The sequence below is a fragment of the Bos mutus genome, chromosome 2 (genome assembly GCF_027580195.1).
Source record: "Bos mutus isolate GX-2022 chromosome 2, NWIPB_WYAK_1.1, whole genome shotgun sequence".
Lineage (NCBI taxonomy): Eukaryota > Metazoa > Chordata > Mammalia > Artiodactyla > Bovidae > Bos > Bos mutus.
Window position 1 is genome coordinate 75,839,047 of NC_091618.1, and position 24,206 is coordinate 75,863,252.

The 24,206-nt window shown below is 39.9% G+C and overlaps 1 protein-coding gene across 1 annotated transcript in view; it reads left to right on the forward strand.

Moving 5' to 3' along the window:
• Positions 1-24,206, forward strand: part of THSD7B (thrombospondin type 1 domain containing 7B) — a 926,619-nt gene that overhangs the window by 416,089 nt on the left and 486,324 nt on the right. Inside the window, exons 7-9 of the mRNA XM_070380583.1 lie at positions 7,428-7,619; positions 9,795-10,029; positions 16,432-16,547. Coding sequence (XP_070236684.1) covers positions 7,428-7,619; positions 9,795-10,029; positions 16,432-16,547 — 543 coding nt within the window. The remainder of the gene's footprint in view (positions 1-7,427; positions 7,620-9,794; positions 10,030-16,431; positions 16,548-24,206) is intronic.

The following is a 24,206-nucleotide window of genomic DNA, read 5'->3' on the forward strand; positions in this document are numbered from 1 at the left end:
CACCATAGACAGTCTGCTGTGAACTATTTATACTTTAAGTAGCATATACATTTGAACTGGAAAAAAAGATTTTCAGGGAATCGTGAGTTTATTCATGTGTTCAAGAATCTTTCTCTCATTTGGACCTAGAGATTACCATGCTAAGTGAAGTAAGTCAGACACAAAAAGACAAATATCTTATGGTATCAGTTATATGTGGAATCTAAAAAAAATATTATACATATGAACTCATTTACAACACAGAAACAGACACATAAATGTAAAAGAACACAGTTATGGTTACCAAAAGGGAAAAGATAGGAGAAGGGATAAATTTGGAGTTTGTGATTAATAGATACATACTATAGGCTTCCCAGGTGGCCTCAGTGGTAAAGAACCTGCCTGTCAATGCAGAAGATGTAAGAGATGTGAGTTCAATCCCTGGGTTGGGAAGATCCCCTGGAAGAGGAAATGGCAACCCACTCCAGTACTCTTGCCTAGAAAATTCCAAGGAAAGAGGAGCCTGGTGGGCTATGGTCCATGTGGTTGCAAACAATCAGACATGACTGAGCATGCACACATACACGATATACTCTACTATATTTAAAATAGATGAGCAACAAGGACCTAGAGTTCAGTTCAGATCAGTTGCTCAGTCATGTCCGACTCTTTGGGACCCCATGAACCGCAGCACGCCAGGCCTCCCTGTCCATCACCAACTCCTGGAGTCCACCCAAACCCATGTCCATTGAGTCCGTGATGCCATCCAACCATCTGATCCTCTGTCAGCCCCTTTTCCTCCTGCCCTTAATCTTTCCCAGTATCAGGGTCTTCTCAAATGAGTCAGCTCTTCACATCAGGTGGCCAAAATATTGGAGTTTCAGCTTCAACATCAGTCCTTCCAATGAACACCCAGGACTGATCTCCTTTAGGATGGACTGGTTGGATCTCCTTGCAGTCAAAGGGACTCTCAAGAGTCTTCTCCAACAAAACAGTTCAAAAGCATCAATTCTTTGGTGGTCAGCTTTCTTTATAGTCCAACTCTCACATCCGTACATGACCACTGGAAAAACCATAGCCTTGACTAGATGGACCTTTGTTGGCAAAGTAATGTCTCTGCTTTTGAATATGCTGTCTAGGTTGGTCTTAACTTTCCTTCCAAGGAGTAAGCATCTTTTAATTTCATGGCTGCAATCACAATCTGCGATGATTTTGGAGCCCAGAAAAACAAAGTCAGCCACTGTTTTCACTGCTTCCCCATCTATTAGCCATGAAGTGATGGGACTGGATGCCATGATATTAATTTTTTGAATGTTGAGCTTTAAGCCAACTTTTTTACTCTCCACTTTCACTTTCATCAAGAGGCTCTTTAGTTCTTCTTCACTTTCTGCCATAAGGGTAGTGTCATCTGCGTATCTGAGGTCATTGATATTTCTCCTGGCAATCTTGATTCCATCTTGCGCTTCATCCAGCCCAGCATTTCTCATGATATACTCTGCATATAAGTTAAAAAAGCAGGGTGACAATATGCAGCCTTGACATACTCCTTTTCCTATTTGGAACCAGTCTGTTATTCCCTGTCCTTTCCAACTGTTGCTTCCTGAACTGCATACCAGTTTTTCAAGAGGCAGGTCAGGTGGTCTGGTATTCCCATCTCTTTCGGAACTTTCCACAGTTTATTGTGAACCACACAGTCAAAGGCTTTGGCATAGTCAATAAAGCAGAAATAGATGTTTTTCTGGAACTCTCTTGCTTTTTCAATGATCAAGCAGTTGTTGGCAATTTGATCTCTAGTTCCTCTGCCTTTTCTAAATCCAACTTGAACATCTGGAAGTTCATGGTTCACATATTGTTGAAGGATGGTTTAGAGAATTTTAAGCATTACTTTACTAGCAGGTGAGATGAGTGTAATTGGGCAGTAGTTTGAACATTCTTTGGCATTGCCTTTCTTTGGGATTGGAATGAAAACTGACCTTTTCCAGTCCTATGGCCACTGCTGAGTTTTCCAAATTTGCTGGCATATTGAGTGCAGCACTTTCACAGCATCATCTTTCAGGATTTGAAATAGCTCAAGTGGAATTCCATCACCTCCACTACCTTTGTTCACAGTGATGCTTCCTATGGCCCACTTGACTTCACATTCTAGGATGTCTGGCTCTAGATCAGTGATCACACCATGGTGATTATGTGGGTCATGAAGCTCTTTTTTGTACAGTTCTTCTGTGTATTCTTGCCACCTCTTCTTAACATCTTCTGTTTCTGTTAGGTCCCTACCATTTCTGTCCTTTATTGTACCCATGTTTGCATGAAATGTTCCCTTGGTATCTCTGATGTTCTTGAAGAGATCTCCAGTCTTTCCCATTCTGTTGTTTTCCTTTATTTCTTTGCATTTATCGCTGAGGAAGGCTTTCTTATCTCTCCTTGCTATTCTTTGGAACTCTGCATTCAAATGGATATATCTTTCCTTTTCTCCTTTGCTTTTCATGTCCCTTCTTTTCACAGCTACTTGTAAGGCCTCCTCAGGCAGCCATTTTGCTTTTTTGCATTTCTTTTTCTTGAGGATGGTCTTGATTCCTGTCTCCTGTGCAATGTCACGAACCTCCATCCATAGTTCCTAGTTCCATAGTGGACCTAGAGTTACTGTGTAGCATAGGGAGATATATGCAATATCTTGTATTATGTATAATGGGAAAGAATCCAAAAATGATTCCTCTGAGCCACCAGGGAAGTCCCTCTTATGCACACACACACACATAATTGAATCACTTTGCTGTACACCTGAAACTAATACAGCATTGTAAATACACTGTACTTTGAAAAAAAGAAAATAATCTTTCTCTTATCTAAGAACTGTTGTTTTTAGTCATGAATGGGCAAGCATGAGAATGGTACTATGACCCACGGGCAAGACCGGGTCACCCAGTTATCTAAGCCAAGGTCTCTAGAATCACAAAGAATAGAGATGATGGACTGTAAAAAAATTGTGATTTATCGAATCCTACTGAAATATTTACTCTAAAATGGTTAATTTTATGTAATGGGCTGTCACCATATTAAATTTTTTTAAAAAAAGTCACAAAGTTGGAGCAGCACCCTGTACCTTATTTTCAGAATTACAACTAATTTAAAGAAGTCTACTCCTTGAGGAGAGATAATCCACTTTGTCATTGTTGATATCAGGGAACCTGATGAGGACAGGGAACAATTTGAGAGTCTTCTTGAAAGATGAATTCAGTTTCTTAAATATATTCAGTTTTATTGTGACACTAGATTATAAGAGCTTGTGAAAATCACTTTTAATGACTAGGTTTCTGTCCCATGCGCTGCTTTATTTCCCATGCTTGCCTGAGATTTCAGGTGGTCTCATTGATCCATCCATGAAAATGAAAACAGGAAAGAATAAATGCTCCCCTTTTGATATGGGTTCTCTCTGCAGTAGGAAGACAATTGTACCAGTGTAGATGGGCTAATGAGCTTGTTCAGGCTCAAGTGCTTTATTTTTGGCTTTTAAATGGATTAGATGAGTCACATATAAGCAAAGTTATCTGGATAATTATAAGCATTCGTTATATATTATGTGAACTAGTCTGTGAAGCTGTTGCTGGTAATGTGTACGTATGTATGCATGTTAGAGCAAGTGCTTCTCATGGCTATGGCATGCATCTCTAGATTTTTAGATCAAGAATGCCGGTAGGTTTGGGTGGTGTAGTGTAGTATTAGTTGCTCGGTTGTGTCCAACTCTTTGTGAGCCCATGGACTGTAGCCCACCAGGCTCCTCTGTTCATGGGATTCTCCAGGCAAGAATACTGCAATAGGTTGCCATTCCCTTCTCCATTTGGTGGTGTACGTCTTTGCAGACATTAAAAGAAAAAACAATTTATTTAATTGGAGGCTAATTACTTTACAATATTGTAGTGGGTTTTGCCATAGAGTGACAGGAATCAGCCATGGGTGTACATGTGTCCCCCATCCTGAACTCCCCTTCCACCTCCCTCCCCATCCCATCCCTCAGGTTGTCCCAGTGCACTAGCTTTGAATGCCCTGTTTCATGCATCAAACTTGGACTGGTGATCTATTTCACATTCCTCTATATTGTCTCCTCCCTCTGTTGTTGGAAACACTGCGGTGTATTTTGCATTAGTGATTTCTAATCCTTAGACTGTCCCTGAAATGTAGGTGTTATTATTTCATTATTGCAGATAACAGAGGTTCAAAGAAGTTAAGTGATATGCCCCGGAGGATAAGTGATCCTAAGCTCCACCTTCAGATACTTAACTCTGTCTGACTAGGTTACCCATAACTAAGATCCCATTGTGATCTTTTCTTTGGCAAGGTTTCTCATAAAATAGCTCACACACGAACTGAATAGCCTGCTTATGACTATTAGCTTGGCTTCACTAAAGAACAACTTATCTGATTGCTCACATTTCTGCATTGGCCCATATAGACAAGCTGTCAAAGTGTTGGTGGGAGTATTGACATTTCACTGCCCTGTGTAAATGGACGTATCAGTTTATAGGAAAGCTTAGGTTTTAAAAACCATTCCAGCACTGGAAGTGAATACTAAAGCTACTAGATGATGGATGACCTACAGGATGTTAAATTTGGGTCGTGGGAAACCTGGGCGTTTGGGAATTGAATGAAGGTGGAAATAGAACTGGTGTTTCAGTCTGTTATCCAGAATTTGATGTCAAACAACTCTTCCAACATATGCTTTCTCTTTTCCCCATGGACCCTCAGGTTTAACTGCCTTCCACATAGCTTGTATTTTCCTATCATTATACCTTTGTTGACACTTGTATTGACTGACATGCCCTCCCTGGTTGCCACCAGTTCCTAATCTTTCTCTTTTTCCTTATTGAGAGTCTTCTACTCTCAGATTAGGTCCCCAGGGAGCTTTCTCTTCCCTAAATCACTACAGGATTCTCTATTTGAAACACACAGTACTTGACATTTACTTTTGGACTAGGTTTTATCTTTTTGTATTTATAGCTCATCTCTGTTATTAATCATGAGCTCTGGGGGATAAATCACAGTATCTTCATTTATATTTATCCCATTAATCCTTGGATGTAATACATGCTCATCAAATAGTAGTTGATAATTTTATAACTCTTGAAGGCAGGATTTTCCTCAAAGCATATTGATAAAAATAAAATTTCTGGGAGAGGTGCTCCCCCAAAAGGAAAACCATTAGTCAAATAAGACTGAAAAATACTACATCCTATTTGCATCAAAGGGAGTTTATGTGATAATTGGCATTTTTAACACTTACTACTCTCCAGTAATGAGACCAGTTTTACTATTTTAATCTAGTACTTCTCAGCTCCACCCTCCCTTTTAAAATAAGAACCTTCAAATATCTTATTCCTCAGAATGTTCTTTGAAAGACACTGCTTTGAAAAGTTTTTGTGTAGAAGTTATGCTCATAATATTCATGAATGTGGAAATTGAATTTTTGTTAGATGTAGTTGGTATGTTTTGTTTGACCTGCCTACTTCTGTACTTGGGGAAGCCCTCTCCCTAAGTTATATTGGGGTGTGTGTGTGTGTGTGTGTGTCTCTGTGTTTACATGTAGTATACAGTGTAGATTCAACAAGAAAATAGATTGAGACTGAAAAAAGAGTGATTGGAACTGGTCTTTCAGCATGATTATCTGCTAGAATCTCTATTACTTCCTATAATATGCTTGAAAAGTTTTATTTTCCCTCAAGCGCAGTGAGCCTGGTCTCATTTACAAATATGAATGCAAATTTTAGGAGGGCACTAGCTTCTCGTCCATGGAGTCTTGCTCACTGACAGCTGTTTTATTTATTTGATTGGTCAAAAAGTTTGTTCAGGTTTTTCTGTAAGATTGGGTGTAAAAAACTGAATGAACTTTTTGGCCAACCTGGTACTTCCTTTAAAAAGAACTATCTATCTCTTGGAATTAGACACAATATAGTTAATGGAGAAACCAGAATTTCTGGAGTCAGAAAGTTTTCATTTGCTTCCCTACTCAGGCCTGTGAGCAAGTTTTGTGACCCTGAGCAAGTCTTCCTTCCAGAGCCACTGACACCTCATCTACAAAACAAGATGGGTCACGCCTGTGTCTAGGACCATCTTATGAGGACAGTGCCTTGCACAAGGGAGATGCTGCATAAATATTAGCCCCCTTTCACAGTTACTTTTTGTGTCAGATTATGACAGGAGAATTCCACGGGCATAAAGTCACAAAGAGGAAACTGCCTGTCTCCTAGACCTGCCATTCCACATTTCATGTTGTTGCTTCAAACCATACATGTTTTTACTATTGTTCATGTCTTCTGTATTCATGAGGTGACTGTGAAGGAGGGGATAGTAAGAGTGGAATTGTTATCTATAAAGAGGAATATTTGAATTCTAAAAGTAGTGGATACATAACCTAAAAGAGAGTTTAGAAAAAAAAATTCATTATAATCATTTGTGATATAGAATAGCAACTTAGAAATGATCCCCTTGGCTGTGTCTGTTAATTGTAAAACTACATTCCCCATTATCATGTGTGTGTGTGTGTGTGTGTGTGTGTCTGTGTGTTTTGGTTTGAGTAGTTCATCAAAGGGGGTATAGATTTGGGAAAATTGGGGGCTTGCGTTCACCATTTGTTTCAACATAGTGTATAATTTTAGCCACAGGTTCATATCCACTGTGGCTTTGGATTATTTACCACTATGCACAAATAGAATAAACGAGTCATTGTGCAATAGTCTTCATTAAGATTGCATATTTAGAGACGGGGCTTCCCAGGTGACACAGTGGTGAACAATCTGTCTGCCAGTGCAAGAGCTGCAGGAGACACAGGTTTGATCCCTATGTTGGGAAGATCCTTTGGATTAGGAAATAACAACTCAATCCAATATCCTTGTCTGGAAAATTCCATAGACAGAGGAGCCTGGTGGGCTACAGTCCATGGGGTTGCAAAGAGTTGGAAATAACTGAGGACACACACATGCATTTGGAGATGAAAACACCCAACAGAAAATTAGACTGATAACTTGGGAAGGGAGTACAATAGATGGCTCAGCATAAATTGTGGTTTTTCAGGTCAGCAGATGCTTCTAGCTCCAATTTTGCAGAAATGCATGTACTTGTTACATGTGGTTGTCAATAGCACGTCAGTCTGTCCCCAGCCATCTCGGCTAAATTGTTTCTGGAAAAAGCCCACTTGTCCCTGGGAAGGATGACAAAAGGCAGTTTTCCTATTGTATCTACCTTTCTAAATGCCAAATTATCTCCTAAAAGTTTTTCTTGACATAAATATTGTGAACGGCTGAACAACAACAACAACAACAAAAACATTATTGGTTTAGACACAAGGTGAAGTCTTCTAAGCTAAGCTGAAGTCATAGAGGAAGAGATGAATCTGAATGTTCCTGGACTGGCCTCGGTTTTCCATTCATCAGCAGCTGTCTTGATCTGGTTGATTACAGGAGAAGATGTATCAGGGAGTCTCTGCCCAGCATCTCCACCTCCTGAACAGATGGCATGTGAAATTCCCTGCCGGATGGATTGTGTGGTGAGCGAGTGGACAGAGTGGTCATCCTGCTCTCAGTCTTGTTCAAATAAAAACTCAGATGGGAAACAGACCAGGTCAAGGACTATCCTGGCATTGGCTGGAGAAGGTGAGTAATAAGAAAGGTTTCTAGTCCCTAAATCTACGTAAACAATTTGCTTTCCAAGCATTTCTCTCTCCCTAGTTGATCTATGTTGGGTTCCCATGATTAACATTACTTGTTTTAGTAAAAAATCTACCTGCCAATGCAGAAAATGCAAGAGACGTGGGTTTGATCCCTGGGTCTGGAAGATCCCCTGGAGTTGGAAATGGCAACCCATTCCAATATTCTTGCCTGGAAAATTCCATGGAAAGAGGATTCTTGTGGGTTACAGTCCAGGGGTCTCAAAGAGTCGGACACAACTGAGTGACTGAGCACACATGATATATCATAGCACTCATGCACATTCAGGTCATGGCAGGCAGATGGGTGTTAGTTGTTATACATTTTTAGGGAAGAAGACAAGACTTCATTGGTAAACATCCAGCTTCTGATAGCTCATGCAGTTGGGAACATAATTGGAATATGCCTGGTAGAATGAGTTCAAAATTAGGAATCAAGAGATGTGACTTCTTGACCTGGAGCCACCACTAACACTGGCAAAGTACCTGATCTGCATGTCCTCATTTCCTGCTCTGTCAGGCTGGCACATTGTGAGAGGGAAAAAGATGAAGGCTGTGAAAATGGCACTGAAGAAGCTAAAATGTGCTATGGGAATGTAAACGGGTGACTTGAGGACAAATTAGAGGAGCAGCTGTTTCTATCACTTAGAGCAATGGTCTCCATCCCCAGACACACATGCCATTTCATTTCTTTTAGGCCCTCCCTTGGCTCTGTCTGCCATCAGCTCAGTGAGGACAACAGAGCAATATGGCCATTTGCTTTGAGGAGCTCCTTTTAAGATAAGATTCTGTCCTGTGATCATAAGAAATGGGGTCAGGTTCAAGAGAAATGAAGATTTTCATGTTCTCAAAGTGCAGTGGCTTCCTCCTTTTGTCTGTTATTTTTATGAAAGGAGAAAAAAGTCAATAGTGTTTAATGGGGGGAAAATAACAAGAATAACAAAATCAAGGTCACAAATCTTCTCAAGCATTTGGCCCACTGAATAAATCATTATGCTGTGGGAGAGTCAGGGGGAAGCATCAATGCTTTAGATAAATACCAGTTTTTACATAGATATAACATTGTGAAAGAAAAGATAGTAGTGAAATGTGATTGTCTGACTCACCCACGAGTGTAGGAACGCGCAATCGTCTGGTCTCCCTGCCAGTGGATAACACATTGTCAGATATGATTTCAGAGTTTAAGGGTGAGCTCTCTCCTGCCAAACTTGAAGAGAGATTTCTGGATTTCTCAAATTGCAGTAAAATGCACTGCTTGAGGAAGGATGTATGTTAAAGTGGTTCTCTGAGAAAAATCATGCTGTCTTAGGAAAGAGAACCCATATGCAGGTAACGTGTGTGAGTATTTGTGTTTGAATAATACCACTTCAAGGTCATGGTCTATTATATCTAACTGGCTAATTTATGTCAGCATAATAATATTAAAATAAAAGCAGGTATCTTTGGGATTTATCTCAGAGATACATGACACAGAGGTGAGCAGTAGAATCGATTGATCTTTTTCAAGCAAGGCTTTTTCAGGGCCTCTGCTGCACCAAGGGGTACTGGGAACACACAGCAACAGGTTCCCTAACTTGCTCGCGCACGTGGGGGTGAGGGTAAGGGTGTGTCTAGGGCTCGTGGCTGGAGGGGTAGTTTAGCTGCTTTGCCCACCCATTAATGTTGTGGGCAGGAGGCATGTTCAGTAACCTGCTTTTGCTCCAGGCTCTTCAAAAGTGACAGTTGGATTTTTTCATCTCTTTGTACCTTGTGTTCCGAATTTGTCCCAAGTGGGAGTGCACAGCGTTATTTTTAGTCCCATACAGTTTCTTTGTATTTTGTTGCTGGAGGAGAGGTATGTCCAAGTGAATTGATTTTTTTTTTTTTTTTTACATACTGTTGCCTGTTACTGAGAAGAGAAAGGTGAAGTATATCGTCCTCAGGTTGTTACTCATGACAGAACAACCGTGCTCATAGAGTCAGAAACATTGTACAGTGGCTCAGGTCTTAGGAAGATTGTTCTAAAAGGCCATCTTTCTAGAACATTGAAACAGGAAAAACAACAAGAATGACAGGAATAACAGCAACAATATGCTAATAATAGCCACAGCGATGTATTCTTTTTTTCTTTTGATATTTGCAGGTGGAAAACCATGCCCTCCTAGTCAGGCCCTCCAAGAATATCGCTCATGCAATGACCATTCATGCATGCAGCTCTACTGGGAGACATCACCTTGGGGTCCCTGTTCTGAAGACACATTAGTAACTGCCCTTAATGCAACCATTGGCTGGAATGGAGAAGCTACATGTGGTGTGGGCATTCAGACACGGAGAGTCTTCTGTGTCAAGAGTCACGTGGGACAAGTGATGACAAAAAGGTATGATCAATAGTTTATTGAAAGTACATGGGATGATTGCATAGTTGAGTGCTTTTAGTCAGATGCATTTTTGAGCACTGAATATGTCCCAGTTTGTACTAGAGTAAGAGGTTTTTGTTTTGTTTTGTTGGAGTCTTGTCCAAAGGTAGACACTCTTCTAAGTTCTAATATATGCATTCATTGAAGGATAACAGTAAATATAATGCCCACAAATTTGAATCTGTTTGAATAATCAACTTTTCTACAGTTGATATCAGTATTTCTGACTCTTTTCCAATCACATGATGACTAGGTTCACAACAAGGTAGGTTATGTACTTTGAAATATGGGGCTGTGTTATACTCTTCTTTAGATCCCATTGGCCTTGTCTGAGGTGAGACATAAATCCATACAGCCATTTTGAATAGACTAATTCATGTCCTCCAGTATGTTTACAATCTCAAGGCTGCTCTGTTCTGCACATAGAAATGTAAATTGAAAAAAAAAAAAAAAGAATTTGGACATGGGGGCTAGGATAAGAAAAGGCTCAGGAATAATTGCAAGTGATGGAGGAAAAAAGAGTAATTGACTGGAGAGCTCAGCTGTGGGGGGTTCTTCTCTAGACCAAATGAGAAAACATAACTCTTCTTCAAGTGCATGCAGGAAGGCTCATGGAAAAGAAAAAGTAAGTGACCTGGTTATATACAGAGACTGGGTGACCGGCTTGTCCATAGAGATTTGCAAGTGGCCATGCTGAAAGACCCTACCCCAACCACAGTACTGGTGGGTAACCAGGATGGGTTGGTTCAAGCCTTGGTCTAGTGTCACAAATTCCTCCAAAAGTTTTAAGTTGAGAAAATGAACTCTCTCTTCTTTCTGTTCATGATGCTCTAAGTATTTGAGTGGAGAGTTGCCATGCCGTGGTCACGCCTGGTGGAAAAAGCAGGAAGAGAGAGTAAAACTAGAAAGAGAGAAACTGGAACAGAACAAATATCAAGTTCTGGTCCCTTCTCACTTAAGTGCCCTCCTGCTTTTCCTGGCAACGTAGGCAACTACATTTGCTCTTCTGCCTAATTCAGTCCAGTTTGTGTTGCTGTCATGGACAACTTAAACCTGATTAACTTCATCTCAGGGCACCATGATGATAAGCTCTGGGCCTTATCCACAGTGTCATGGAAACTACTTGAGCTGTGTGTAAGGAAAGTTACAGAAGCTCAGTTAAGGGAAACAAACTGCTAATGGCAAAATCAGGACAGATTGGCCAGATACTGCTGGTGTTGGAGCATCAAATGAGCAGATGGCTATGAAAATGGAAAGGAAGATAAATTTGACTTGAAGCACAATCAAAAAGACTTCCTCTCTTTCCCCTCCTAAATGTGGCTTCCAAAGGTTGGATGTAGCTGGGGCTGGATGATCTTCCTTGTTGCCACTGCAGATTTTAGAACCATGACTGGCATGTCATTATTGTCCAAAAACATTTTTAGAATCCATGAATTAATTAGACCTGTGTGTAGGAAAGTAAAATGATTTGACAGGGGATGGATATGAGATGCAGAAGTTTGAGAAGCTGATGTTTATTTTTTGCTTTAATAAGAAATATTTTATCTACCATGGTAAAGTTTGGCAAAGGGGACTGCCATGAAAAGTAATAAACAGATCACATGAATGACCTTCTGCTCTTATTAACTCATAAATGTTAATTCTGCTTTAGCATATAACTCTGGGTTGCTTGTGATATTTTTAGAACATCAAATTATATCACTTGTATGTTTTAACTTACCTGGTATCCATAACACCATGTGGACTGATAGAGTCAATGGGAGATATAGGCAAACGCGAACAATAATGTTTGCATATCACTTCGTTCAGGTGTTAATCTAATTCTTGGAGTTATGGTAAAATCCTGAAAGATTTACAAAGATATTATGCAAACAAGAGAACTACTTTTATCTTGAGAAGGATTGCAGCCCTGATAATGTTCATTTTCATAATGTAGATTTTTCAACTGCTTAAAAAAGATGCCAGAATTATTAGCTTGAATATACAAATAAAAATAAACATAGCTTAGATATAGGAATAAATGCTATGCGAAATGCAACAAACTATTATTCTTTAGAATGATGAGAAAAATTAGCATTCCTGAAGCCTGATCTCCCTTCCATAAAACTTTTCACCTTTGGCCCAAAATAGGAAATATCCACACTTGCTATGAATGTAGTTTATTTTTTTCTTAGCAAAGGAACATTAGAATTGAGACTGACAACTGCCAAATACATTATTGAACCTATTTAGACATGAAAGGTTGGGTTATATGTTCAAATAGGCCTCTGCTTCCTTATCTAGCCTTATGATTACATTGAATGATAGTTTTTTTTATAAAAGTTTCTAAGCTCATCAGCTTATAAAAATATTAACTGAATGATATTTTGTGACCAGATAAACCAGAGTCAAAAGGTTATAGTTTAAAACATAATGAACAAATACATATGGATTTGTTTGATAATTTTCATAAGACTAAAATATTATTACACTGAATAACCTATCGTGTTAACTCAGTTTTGCAACAGAGAAAAATGAATTGCACAGATGTTTTCCCTAACACACACATACATACATGCCCACACATAAGGACATTGCTAATTACTTTTTGCACTTTTAATGAGGCTAGAGACTTAACAGTCTAGTTTTAATTCTTACTGTATGTCTCCAAACGATCCTGCTAAACAAGAGGAGGCTGCATTGACTTAAGTAAAGTTAATTAAAATTCTTGAGGTTAATGAGATTAATTGAGCTAAGAAAATAATACCTAGTGTCCAGTGAAGCACATAGTGAGATTATCAGCAAGAGAAAGTATCCTTTGCTTTGCCCTTTCAAAAAGTATGCTTTTGCTCTTTTTTATGTGAAAGCTGTTGCAGAGAAAAAAAAATTCCCTGCCATTTGTTAAATCCTTTGGGTGAAGGTAGTGGCAATAGGAAAAGAAAATATCCTAAAGAAAGAGTGGCCTTCAGAGTAGAAAAAAAGAAATGTGTCTCCATAGACTGGATGGGCTTAACAAGATGTGTTTGATACTCTAAACCCATTGTACTGGGGTGCACAGAACTCCTTGCAGTTCTTTGCTTCCCAGGATTGGGGTTCTGGTTTCCTTGTAACTGTATAGGTAAGAATGTTACCATTGTATGAGTAGTAGAACTGATCACATCAGAAAATGAGGACTAGCTAGGGTGCAACTCAAACAGGAGTGAAAGCTTGAGAGCTTATTGGGATATGTGGCTTTGTTTCACTTCTCTTTTTCTTTTTTTCCCAGTTGCAATGTGTGAAAAAATAATAAAGATTAAAATCACACAACTCAGAACGTTCCAAAGGTCATGTAAGGCACTTTCTGAGAAAACACTGGGCATTTGGTGAGACATAGTAATGGGGAGCTCCATTAACACATTGAATGTTTACAAAGTTGGCAGGTTGGGATGGCCCCTCAGTCCGGGGGTTGAATGACTATGTCTACCTCATGATTATGGGCACATAACTGAGAAATGGCAGACCCCTGTAGATAAGTTTGATGCCTTTCAGCACAGGAATGGAAGCCTCCAGGGCAACCAGGAGGCAATTGTGGAATACTCCAGTGTAAGTTCTGGAAAAATATATGTGTTGAAATGAAATGCATTCACCCTTTTAGCAAGAGTATTGCCAATCTAGGATCAGAGTGTTATATAACAGTAAAAAGTATAATTTATGACAAAAGGCAAGAAGCCATACTGTGTTTACTAGCTAAAATGTGAATCCATATGTTACCCTAGTTTTTAAGGTTTCAAATTTGTTTTGGAAATGACTAGATAAATTTGCCTTATTTCCCCAGGGATTTGTCTTCAGGCTCCAATGGCACAGAATGCTTTTCAATCATTCAGTTAGTATTACTAAATATTTACACAACATTAAGATCTGGCATTTTTTAAGAAATGATATGAGGTGAAACTCTACCATGAAGTCATTAAAAATTAGTACCTATATAACGCATGCCTATGTGCGCGTGCATGTGCACACACACACACACAGAAAACCAGCAGTGCAACAAATATCAAAAACCTTTTAGTGTCAGTAAACAATAAATAAAATAAACATTATATTTCTTAGGAGCTATGTGGAACTTAGGAACTTATGTGCTAGCGACTTAGCACATAAGTTGCTAATGGTCAAGGAGAGTATTCTTGATGATTCAGAGAAAATTTATGAAAATTGAAAATGTGATCCTGGGAAAGGTAAACATCATGTAAATAGAAAAGAAGAGGTAATTGACCTTTAAGGAAATTGATGTCTTCTAAATAAACCTTATTGGCAGAAGAAATGAACAAAAGGTTTCACTAGCAAGAGAATATTTGGCTCTTATCAGACCAGAAATCATACTTCAGGAAAGCCCTTAGTTCATGGCCTCTATAAAAGCAAGATAACCTGAATTTGAGCTTTGTCCCTGAGGGGATGATAGTGTTTCTGTCTTAAGGACTTAGACGAAGAACACTGGGAAAGGGGACCATGATATGAAGAATTGATATTATGGCCACTGAGTATTTATTGTGAGTGATGCTAATAAATCAGAAATTTAGAAGTAGGCCATATCAGTTCCCCAAAAGAGATTAACACCTCCCTTACATAAAAATAAAAACCAAAACCAAGGGACACAAGGCCACTTTGGGAGGTGTGGGATGGGTCCATCACCTTGCTTGTGGACATGGGAACACAGGGGTTCGCATATATTCAAACTCATCACATTAAATGGGTGCAGTCCTTTCCGTATCAGGTATACACAGAGGTAGAGAATCTGCCTGCCAGCGCAGGAGATGCCAGTTCAGTCCCTGGGTTGGGAAAATCCCCTGGAGAAGGAAGTGGCAGCCCACTCCAGTATTCCTGCCTGGGAAATCCCATGGACAGAGGAGCCTAGCAGGCTATAGTCCATGGGGTTGCAAAGAATTGGACATGAGTGAGCACACACACACACACACACACAACAACATAACAATATACCTCAATAAAGGTATATTTAAAAGTTGAAAAAGAGATTAAAACCTGCTTCTAATTGAAATGAACAAAGTCCCTGGGGAATAAACCACCCTCTCCAGAAAGCCTGAAGCCAAGCCAGCACCACAGGCATTTCTGAGCTGTTTGTGATGTCTGAGCATGTCCTGACTGGGTTCCCTGTACCCTCAAACCCTGCTGCCCCACTGGGAACACAGGAAATTGACATGTTTCAAGTTGCACTTTCGTTTCCAGACAGATACCAGGAGAGACTGGAGGGGAGATGGAGTAAATAGCAGTTCAGTTTAATTTTAGTAGCTTTCAAGGGATGACTAAAGAACTTGGGGATGAGTTTAGTGCTTTTTGCTAGTTCTACTAAAGCATGACATCAGTTTTCCTTACCAGAATAGCTTGCTTAAATAATACTTTGTGCTCTAAAGACACTGTTTTTTCTATTGTTATGTTCATTGAATTGACCTATTTGATAGACAGTTTTTATGTGTGTATATTAAGGATGATTAATAATAAGGCCACCAATAATTAATTTATTGAACAGTTCCTTTTCTGTGAGTATATACATTCCCATTTTAATGTGTTTTCAAGTATTATATGCTTCTATATATTATTATACAAGTATAATAAAATAATACAAAGGGCCTGATGGTGAAAATTGGCCACACCTTCCTCCACTTAGCATCCCACATCCCAAATACAACCCCTTTTTAATGATTTTTGTATTTCATTTCTTCCTTTCTCTGTCTTTATTTTGACTGGATAAGCATTCACATGGTTCATAAATTATAACAAAATACAAGGAGACATATAATATACAACAATGAATGGCCTTGCACTCAACCCTGCTCTCATCCATCCCCTTCCTGCCTCCTGTCCTGCCCCTGGCAACCACTTTATTTCTTTCTTTTGCTAAATCGCTTCAGTCATGCCCATCTCTTTGCTATCCCGTGAACCTTTGTCCGTGGAATTCTCCAGGCAAGAATTCTGGAGTGGGGTGCCATGCCCTCCTCCAGGGAACTTTTCCGACCAAGGGATCGAACCCGCATCTCTTGTCTCCTGCATTGACAGGCGAGTTCTTTACCACTAGCGCCACCTGGAAAGTCCTTATTACTTTCTTACCTACCTCCATTGTAAATATAGCATTATGGCTACCAACTACCAAGTGTATATCCTTACCCCCCTCCCTTTCTGATGCTTTAGTCTCTAGGTCAAGAGAAATAAAGTTTGTTGTATGCTCTGCCTCCTGCTCTGAGTCCTTGGGCGAGTAGCTTCTCCTGGATCTTTCTCCTCATGTCTGTAAAAGGAACAACAGGGTCTCAGTGTTTTTAGTTATGAATCCTATGGTTCTGTGTCAAACTACTTACTTTCTCCAGGAGATATTGATCGAGTCTTTCACATTGGCAGATGTCCAGAATCTACTCGGCCAGAAACTGTACGCGCTTGTCTGCTCCCGTGCAAAAAAGACTGTCTCGTGACTGCTTTCAGTGAGTGGACTCCCTGCCCAAGGCTGTGCCAACCAGGTAGGTTGCTGTTTCCTTAGTGCTCTCTGCTTCCTGACCACTTGATTGCCTCCTCCACTACTGAGTCAGTGAGAGATGGGGGAGCAAGGGCTCCCTTCTTTTCCTTTTGCATATAACCCAGGCAATGAAGTTTGTAAAATTTGTAAATGAAGTCTTAGCTTTCTAGAACCATTATGATTTGGCAGGGAAAATATATTTTGTTGTTCTATGCCATGATTTTACAGCTGTGTGCTGTAGGAGTTCTTGTCTTTTGTTAACACTGTTGTGGTATTTTGAACAGCCATTTAAATGTGGCATGAATACCATCACAATTTATTTGTGGATCCTGTGTGCTTAAGCCTGACTCCAGGCATCTTCATTAGAATGCAGGGCCTTCAGAACTGTGCACATATCACTGATAAATATAAGCCTGTGGAAGAAGAGGGGCCAATACATTAAAAAGTATTGAACAGGTGCAGAAGTCAGAAGTATATGATTTGTTATTTCTTTACTCTTAATGGTGATGCTTTATACACTTAGGTATATTTGGGATGCTATGATCCAGGATATTTAATAGCTAAGTCCTGACAAACACAGAGGAGCACTTTTGTAAAATGACTGCCTTTCTTAGAATGGGTCTTCTCCCCCATACCTGTTTCAGTTCCCTGATGAGCTAGTTCCTGTTGAGATACAAGAACTGCTAGTTCTAAGGCCCTGTTTTGACCTAAGACCTGGAATTAATAACTTGGTCCCTTTTCCATAGTCTCATACTCTTATCTTGGGTCCTATGGATCTCACTATTGCCAGAGTAAGAAAAGGCACACCCAGGGGAAGGAAGGATGGAAGCATATTAACACTAGTGCTCAAAGCAAAGTGGGTCTCATCCACATCTCCTTGGCCTTGTGTTGGCAATAACATCCTCTCATTCAGGGCCTGGCTCTTCCTGTGTCTCTGCATTAGCCTCCTGGAAGAAGGGAAAGGAAAGCAGGTCATTCTGCAGGAGAGAACCTGCCACAAATACTGAGCTTATTAATATGTTTCCTCGGAAGTCCAGCCTTGGGCATCTAGGATCCCCCGGTCATTCTTTGACTTACACATCTTCACGGCAGTGACATGATGTTGCAGCAAACACCGACACACATCTGTCTGCCACTTCAAACCGCCTCTCAGTGATTGGCAAGGGGGCAGTGACAGCTCTTGAAGGTTATCATCATCAGTGTCTTACATTGCACTGGTGAGGTAGCCACATAAAGTTCTTCTGACTGTACCATTTCATCTTTTTAATGATCTTCTGTCACAGTGTTAACAGAGTAGCATGCAGTAAATGTTGCTTATGGGTAGAATCAGAACTAAACATATGGAATACAGAAGAGCTTGGAAAATACAGTGGGATATTTATCTGATCTTTTGAGGGGTGGAGACAGCAATCTCTTTTAGGAACTCTCCAAAACTTGTTTTCCTAAATAAAAATTCAAAGTAATTGAGCTGAATGAACAGGGTATATGGAATAGCCAGGGGAATGTTATTTCCAAACAGAATGGGACAGAAAAACTGTGATCTTTATTCTAAACCATTTGAAAGGCAACATCGAGGAGGATGGATTTTGAAGTTTTAATACTAATGTACCTGAATAATATTCAAGCTTTTAAATATAAGTCTTGGAAAAATGCAGGAAGATAATATATGAAGATGGAGGTTTATTGAAATGCAGCTGTTTCTTTTAGTTTCTGTCTCATAAGAGATTAGCATAATTCCTCTGTTAAATGGCTTTAAGAAAGGAAAAGGTTAAATTAAAAATAATACCCTACTGGCAGCCAGATATTGGTGGTAGAGCTGTCAAGGTCCCTGGACACTTAAGAAGGCATATTAGTTTTGTTGAGTCTGTGTGCCCCAGTGGCCAGAGATTACTTTAGCTACTGCTATTGCATGCATTCTATTAGTACTTTTGAGAAAATTCTCTCTGCTGCATGGGCGTCTTCTCCTAGCACTGTGAAAGGATGGAGGAGTCATAAGCCATGTGAAATAATTGCTCTTCCAGCAATTTCAGATTTTACTCCAACTTCCAGAGATTCAATTAGTTATTTAAATGGGTGGCATTATAATGAAAATAGTTCTAAGCCTCTGTGGTCTCTTTTTAGCCTCCAATTTTTCAAGTCTAGATAATTCTTTTCACAGCCAGACAGTCAGGGGACCTGGAGAAGCATAGATTCAATTTTCAGATTTCTTTCAGCTTCAATCCTATTTACCCTGATGTTTAGTTCATACTTTGGGACCAATATATTATTAAATAACTGTGGGTTAATTAGGGGAGACTATGATAGGGAGGTTATTGGAGGAATTGGTATTGCTAATTCTATGGTTTTCAAATTGCATTGACTCTGAATCACCTTGAAGCATTATGAAAATGCAGGTTTTCAGCTCCATGGCTAGAAATTCTGATTCAGTAAGTATGGGATGTTTCTAAAAATTTGTGCTATAAGAAGTCACAGCTGAATGGTGATGTATTATAGTTTCACCCTTAAGATAAGAAAGGATCGTAGATTTGTGAACAAATGCTTGACCTCTAGGCACACAGCCTGTTTTTCAGCTTCCTGAATGCACCATATTCTTCCCAGCTCAAGCATGCTGGAGTATGATGGCTAAGAACAGAGGTGCTGGAGGCACATGGCCAGAGCTGAGTTCCAAGTTTTGCTCTGTGACAGTGGATACCTTCCTTAATCTCTCTGTGCCCCAGTTTCCTTATCTGTAGAATAGGGTTCATAACCGCACCTACTGAAAAGGAGAATACTTAGAGCCCACACTGCCTTGAATGGAGCAGGCACGGGGCAAGCATTCCTATCGTCGTTCCAAGCCTCTGCATCTGCCTTGTGGGATGCTGGAGCTGTGTTCAGCTACCTCTCCTTGGTCCTCCAAACTCTGTATCAGCACAGAACTGCTGTAGCAGCCTTTTTTGAGGAATGTTATGTTCACCTTCCTAACTTCATTAGACCCTCCCCATCCATCTCCCCATCGACGTTAACTAGATCATCCTACAGCATCTTGCATCTCCCCCTTATGGCACTCCTATACTTATCCTTCCATGTTAACGTTGCCTTCCTAGACTGCAGGCCACAAATGCAGGGACCGCTTCTGTCATCCTCACCACAAGATCCTTTAAACCTGGCATAGTGTAGGGTATAGTTGTCACTGAATAAACATTTTTTGAATGGACAGATGTTCCGTAAAGAGAGAAGAAAGTGTGTCTTTGAATCCGGGCAGTAGATTCTCTGTCCTTGAGAATGTCCTTCAAAATGTACTTTGGGAAATAATGTTTTAAAGCAATACTTATCAAATGTAAATGCTTATACGAGTCTCCAGAGGATCTTATTAAAATATTATGTAAGTTATAATTCAGTAGACCTGGACAGGACCTGGAATTAGACCTTGGTATAAGCTCCCAGGTGATACCTGTATGTTGAATACAAAACTCCAGAGGTAAGGGTAGGGTAAGTTAGACATTTTTGACCAAGGCAATGACCTGACCAAAGTTATAAAGTGAAAAGTGTAGACTAGGGACAGACTAAAAGATGGGGACACGGGTAGGGTGGGTTGAGGGGTGGAAAGAAGTGATTTAGCCTAAGTTGAAAGATGAGAATGGGATGGGGGTGGCAACTACTAGTGAGGATGGAGGATGCAAAGATGGATGAGTGTGAGGAGTTTACATTCCAACCCCCAAATTTGCCTACACAATGGGGTCATTTAGAGATCTCTAAAACGTCCCGATGCATGAATCCTACTGCAAGACATTACGATTTAATAGGTTTTTTTTATGACCAAGGAAATTGCATGATTACATGACTCCAAAACCAAATCCATTCTAAACCTCTCAAAAAGCCAAGGTGGCTTCCTAATGGCAGACTGTCCCTGGAGTGATTTGGGTTTTAGCAATGGATAAGTTGTATCAGGTTTTATTTGGTCCTGGCTGGGTTTATGATCCAGATTCTTACAACTTAAAAGTATTCTCAAGCCATGAATAATCTCATTTGTAGCTACTCATGCTTCCTGTCTTTTTACTCCTGTTCATCTGAGTATCTCCTTAAAGGATTAATGGTAGTCCCACATTCTTCTAAGCAAATCAAATAGCTATCAAGCTGTGGTCCTATTGTGGACTCTCCAAATTTTAAGTCCCAGTAAAAACATTAGCCAAATAATCAAGAACCATTTGGTGATGTTCTTGTTAATTTCTCTATTCTTCCTTCTGTCCGTAAAGCAAGTCAGTCAGTTCAGTTGCTCAGTCATGTCCGACTCTTTGTGACCCCATGGACGGCAGAACCCAAACCTTCCCAGTCCATTACCAATTCCCCGAACTTGCTCAAACTCATGTCCTTCAAGACGGTGATGCCATCTGAAATCTCATCCTCTGTCATCCTCCTCCTGCTTTCAGTCTTCCCCAGCATCAGGGTCTTTTCCAATGAGTCAGTTCTTCACATCAGGAGGCCAGAGTATTGCAGTTTCAGCTTCAGCATCAGTCCTTCCAATGTATATTCAGAATTGATTTCTTTTAGAATTGACTGGTTTGATCTTGCAATCCAAGGGACTCTCAAGAGTCTTCTCCAACACCACAGTTCAAAAGCATCGATTTTTCCATGCTCAACTTTCTTTATGGTGCAACTCTCACATCCATACATGGCTACTGAAAAAAGAAAACATAGTTTTGACTAGATGAAACTTTGTGGGTAAAGTAATGTATCTGCTTTTTAATATGCTGTCTAGGTTTGTCATAGCTTTTCTTCTAAGGAGCAAGTGTCTTTTAATTTCCTGGCTACAGTCACCATCTGCAGTCACCATTCACAGTGATTTTGGAGCCCAAGAAAATAAAGTCTGTCACTGTTTCCATTATTTCCCCATCTATTTGCCATGAAGTGATGGGACTGGATGCCATGATCGTAGTTTTTTGAATGTTGAGTTTTAAGCCAGCTTTTTCACTCTCCTCTTTCACTTTCATCAAGAGGCTCTTTAGTTCCTCTTCGCTTTTTGTCATAAGGGTGCTGTCATCTGCATATCTAAGGTTATTGATATTTCTCCCAGCAATCTTGATTTCAGTTTGTGCTTCATCAGGTCTGGCATTTCCTATGATGTACTCTGCATGTAGTTAAATAAGCAAGGTGACAATATACAGCCTTGACTTACTCCTTTCCCAATTTGGAACCAGTCCATTGTTCCACGTCTGATTGTAACTGTTGCTTCTTGATCTGCATACAGATTTCTCAGGAGGCATGTAAGTTTATCTGGTATTTCCATCTCTTCGAGAATTTTCCACAGCTTGTTGTGATCCACAAAGTCAAAGGCTTTAGTGTAGTCAATGAAGCAGAAGTAAATTTTTTTATGGAATTCTCTTGCTTTTTCTATGATCCAATGGATGTTAGCAATTTGATCTCCGGATCCTTTGCCCTTTCTAAATCCAGCTTGAATATCTGGAAGGTCTTGGTTCACCTACTGCTGAACCCTAGCTTGGAGAATTTTGAGCATTACTTTGCTAGCATGTGAGATAAGTGCAATTGTGCAGTAGTTAGAGCATTCTTAGGCATTGCCTTTCTTTGGGATTGGAATGAAAACTGCTCTTTTCTAGTCCTATGGCCACTGCTGAGTTTTCCAAATTTGCTGGCATATTGAATGCAGCACTTTCACAGCATCATCTTTTAAGATTTGAAATATCTCAGCTGGAATTCCATCACCTCCACTAGCTTTGTTTTTAGTGATGCTTTCTAAGGCCTGCTTGACTTCACATTCCAGGATGTCTGGCTCTAGGTGAGTGATCACACCATCGTGGCTATCTGGGTCATTAAGATCTTTTTTGCATAGTTCTTCTGTGTATCCTTGCTGCCTCTTCTTAATATCTTATGCTTCTGTTAGGTCCATGCCATTTATGTCCTTTATTGGGCCCATCTGTGAATGAAATGTTCCCTCAGTATCTCTAATTTTCTTGAAGAGATCTCTAGTCTTTCCCATTCTATTGTTTTCTTATATTTCTTTGCATTGATCACTTAGGAAGGCTTTCTTATATCCTTGCTATCCTTTGAAACTCTGTATTCATTCAGATGGGTATATCTTTCCTTTTCTCCTTTGCTTTTCACTTCTCTTCTTCTCTCAGCTATTTGTAAGGCCTCCTTTGACAACCATTTTGCCTTTTTGCATTTCTTCTTCTTGGGAATGGTTTTGATCACCACCTCCTGTAAAATGTCAGGAATCTCTGTCCATAGTTCTTCAGGCACTCTATCTATCAGATCTAATCCCTTGAATATATTTGTCACTTCTACTCTATAATCGTAAGGGATTTGATTTAACTCAAATGGCCTATTGATTTTCCCTACTTTCTTCAATTTAAGTCTGAATTTTGCAATAAGGAGCAAAAATAAAGCAAATGCCTGAATAAATATTCAATATTATTTGCTTAATAATAGCTGCAATTTATTGTAGAGGTTCTCAGACTCAGGCCTGCCCTGGTGGCTCAGACTGTAAAGAATTTGCCTGCAGTGCAGGAGATTTGAGTTTGACCCCTGGGTTGGGAAGATCCCCTGGAGAAGGGAATGGCTACTCACTCCAGTATTCTTGCTTGGAGAATTCCATGGACAGAGGAGCCTAGTGGGCTACAGTCCATGGGGTTGCAAAGAGTTGCACAAGACTGAGGGACTACCACATTGTTTTCATTTCTCAGACCTGTGAAGTTTTGTTTTTCAATGAACAACCATCTGAGACTCACCTCATCCCACGTTAGAATCTCTTCATGTTAAAGGGACATATTCAATTTTAAAACCTACTGTTAGTGACACCTGTAATGGGGCAGGGATGAGACACACTCATTTAGTACTTTATCCTTTCAGGGTATCTTCAAATACATTTTAGCCTATCATTGATAATTACCTGGTTAGCCTTTAGAAATTAATTATCTTGGCCAATGATCTCATAACTATCATACTTAATGTTTTTACTTTAAAGTCACAAATCAGGACTGATTTTCCAAAATTTCTCTCCAGTTACCTTTAAAGAGTTTCACTTTAAAGTTTCAACATTTAATAATACAAATATCAGACAGGTAATAAAATTAATATAATGCTAATAGAAAATGAATGAAATCGTTCAGTCATGTCCAACTCTTTGCGATCCCATGGACTGCAGACCACCAGGCTCCTCTGTCCATGGAATTCTCTAGGCAAGAATACTGAAGTGGGTAGCCTTTCCCTTCTCCAGGGGATCTTCCCGACCCAGGGATTGAACCTGGGTCTCCCTCATTGCAAGCAGATTCTTTACCATCTGAGCCACCAGACTTTCCTGGTGGCTCAGAGGTTAATGCATCTGCCTGCAATGTGGGAGACCCGGGTTCGATTCCTGGGTGGGGAAGATTCCCCTGGAGAAGGAAATGGAAACCCACTCCAGTATTCTTGCCTAGAGAATTCCATGGACAGAGGAGCCTGGTGGGCTACAGTCCATGGGGTCACAAAGAGTCAGACATGACTGAGTGACTTCACTTTCAATAGAAAATATTACGGATTAATAGAATGTAGTCTTATGTGGCCATCACCAAGTAAAAATGATCGCCAGCTCATGGCTACCCTTGTTTTGCTTGTATTACTGTTACCAATATTTCATTGCCAGTGGATATTTTTGTAATGATTCCGAGATGTTTATATCACTTCCATGGAA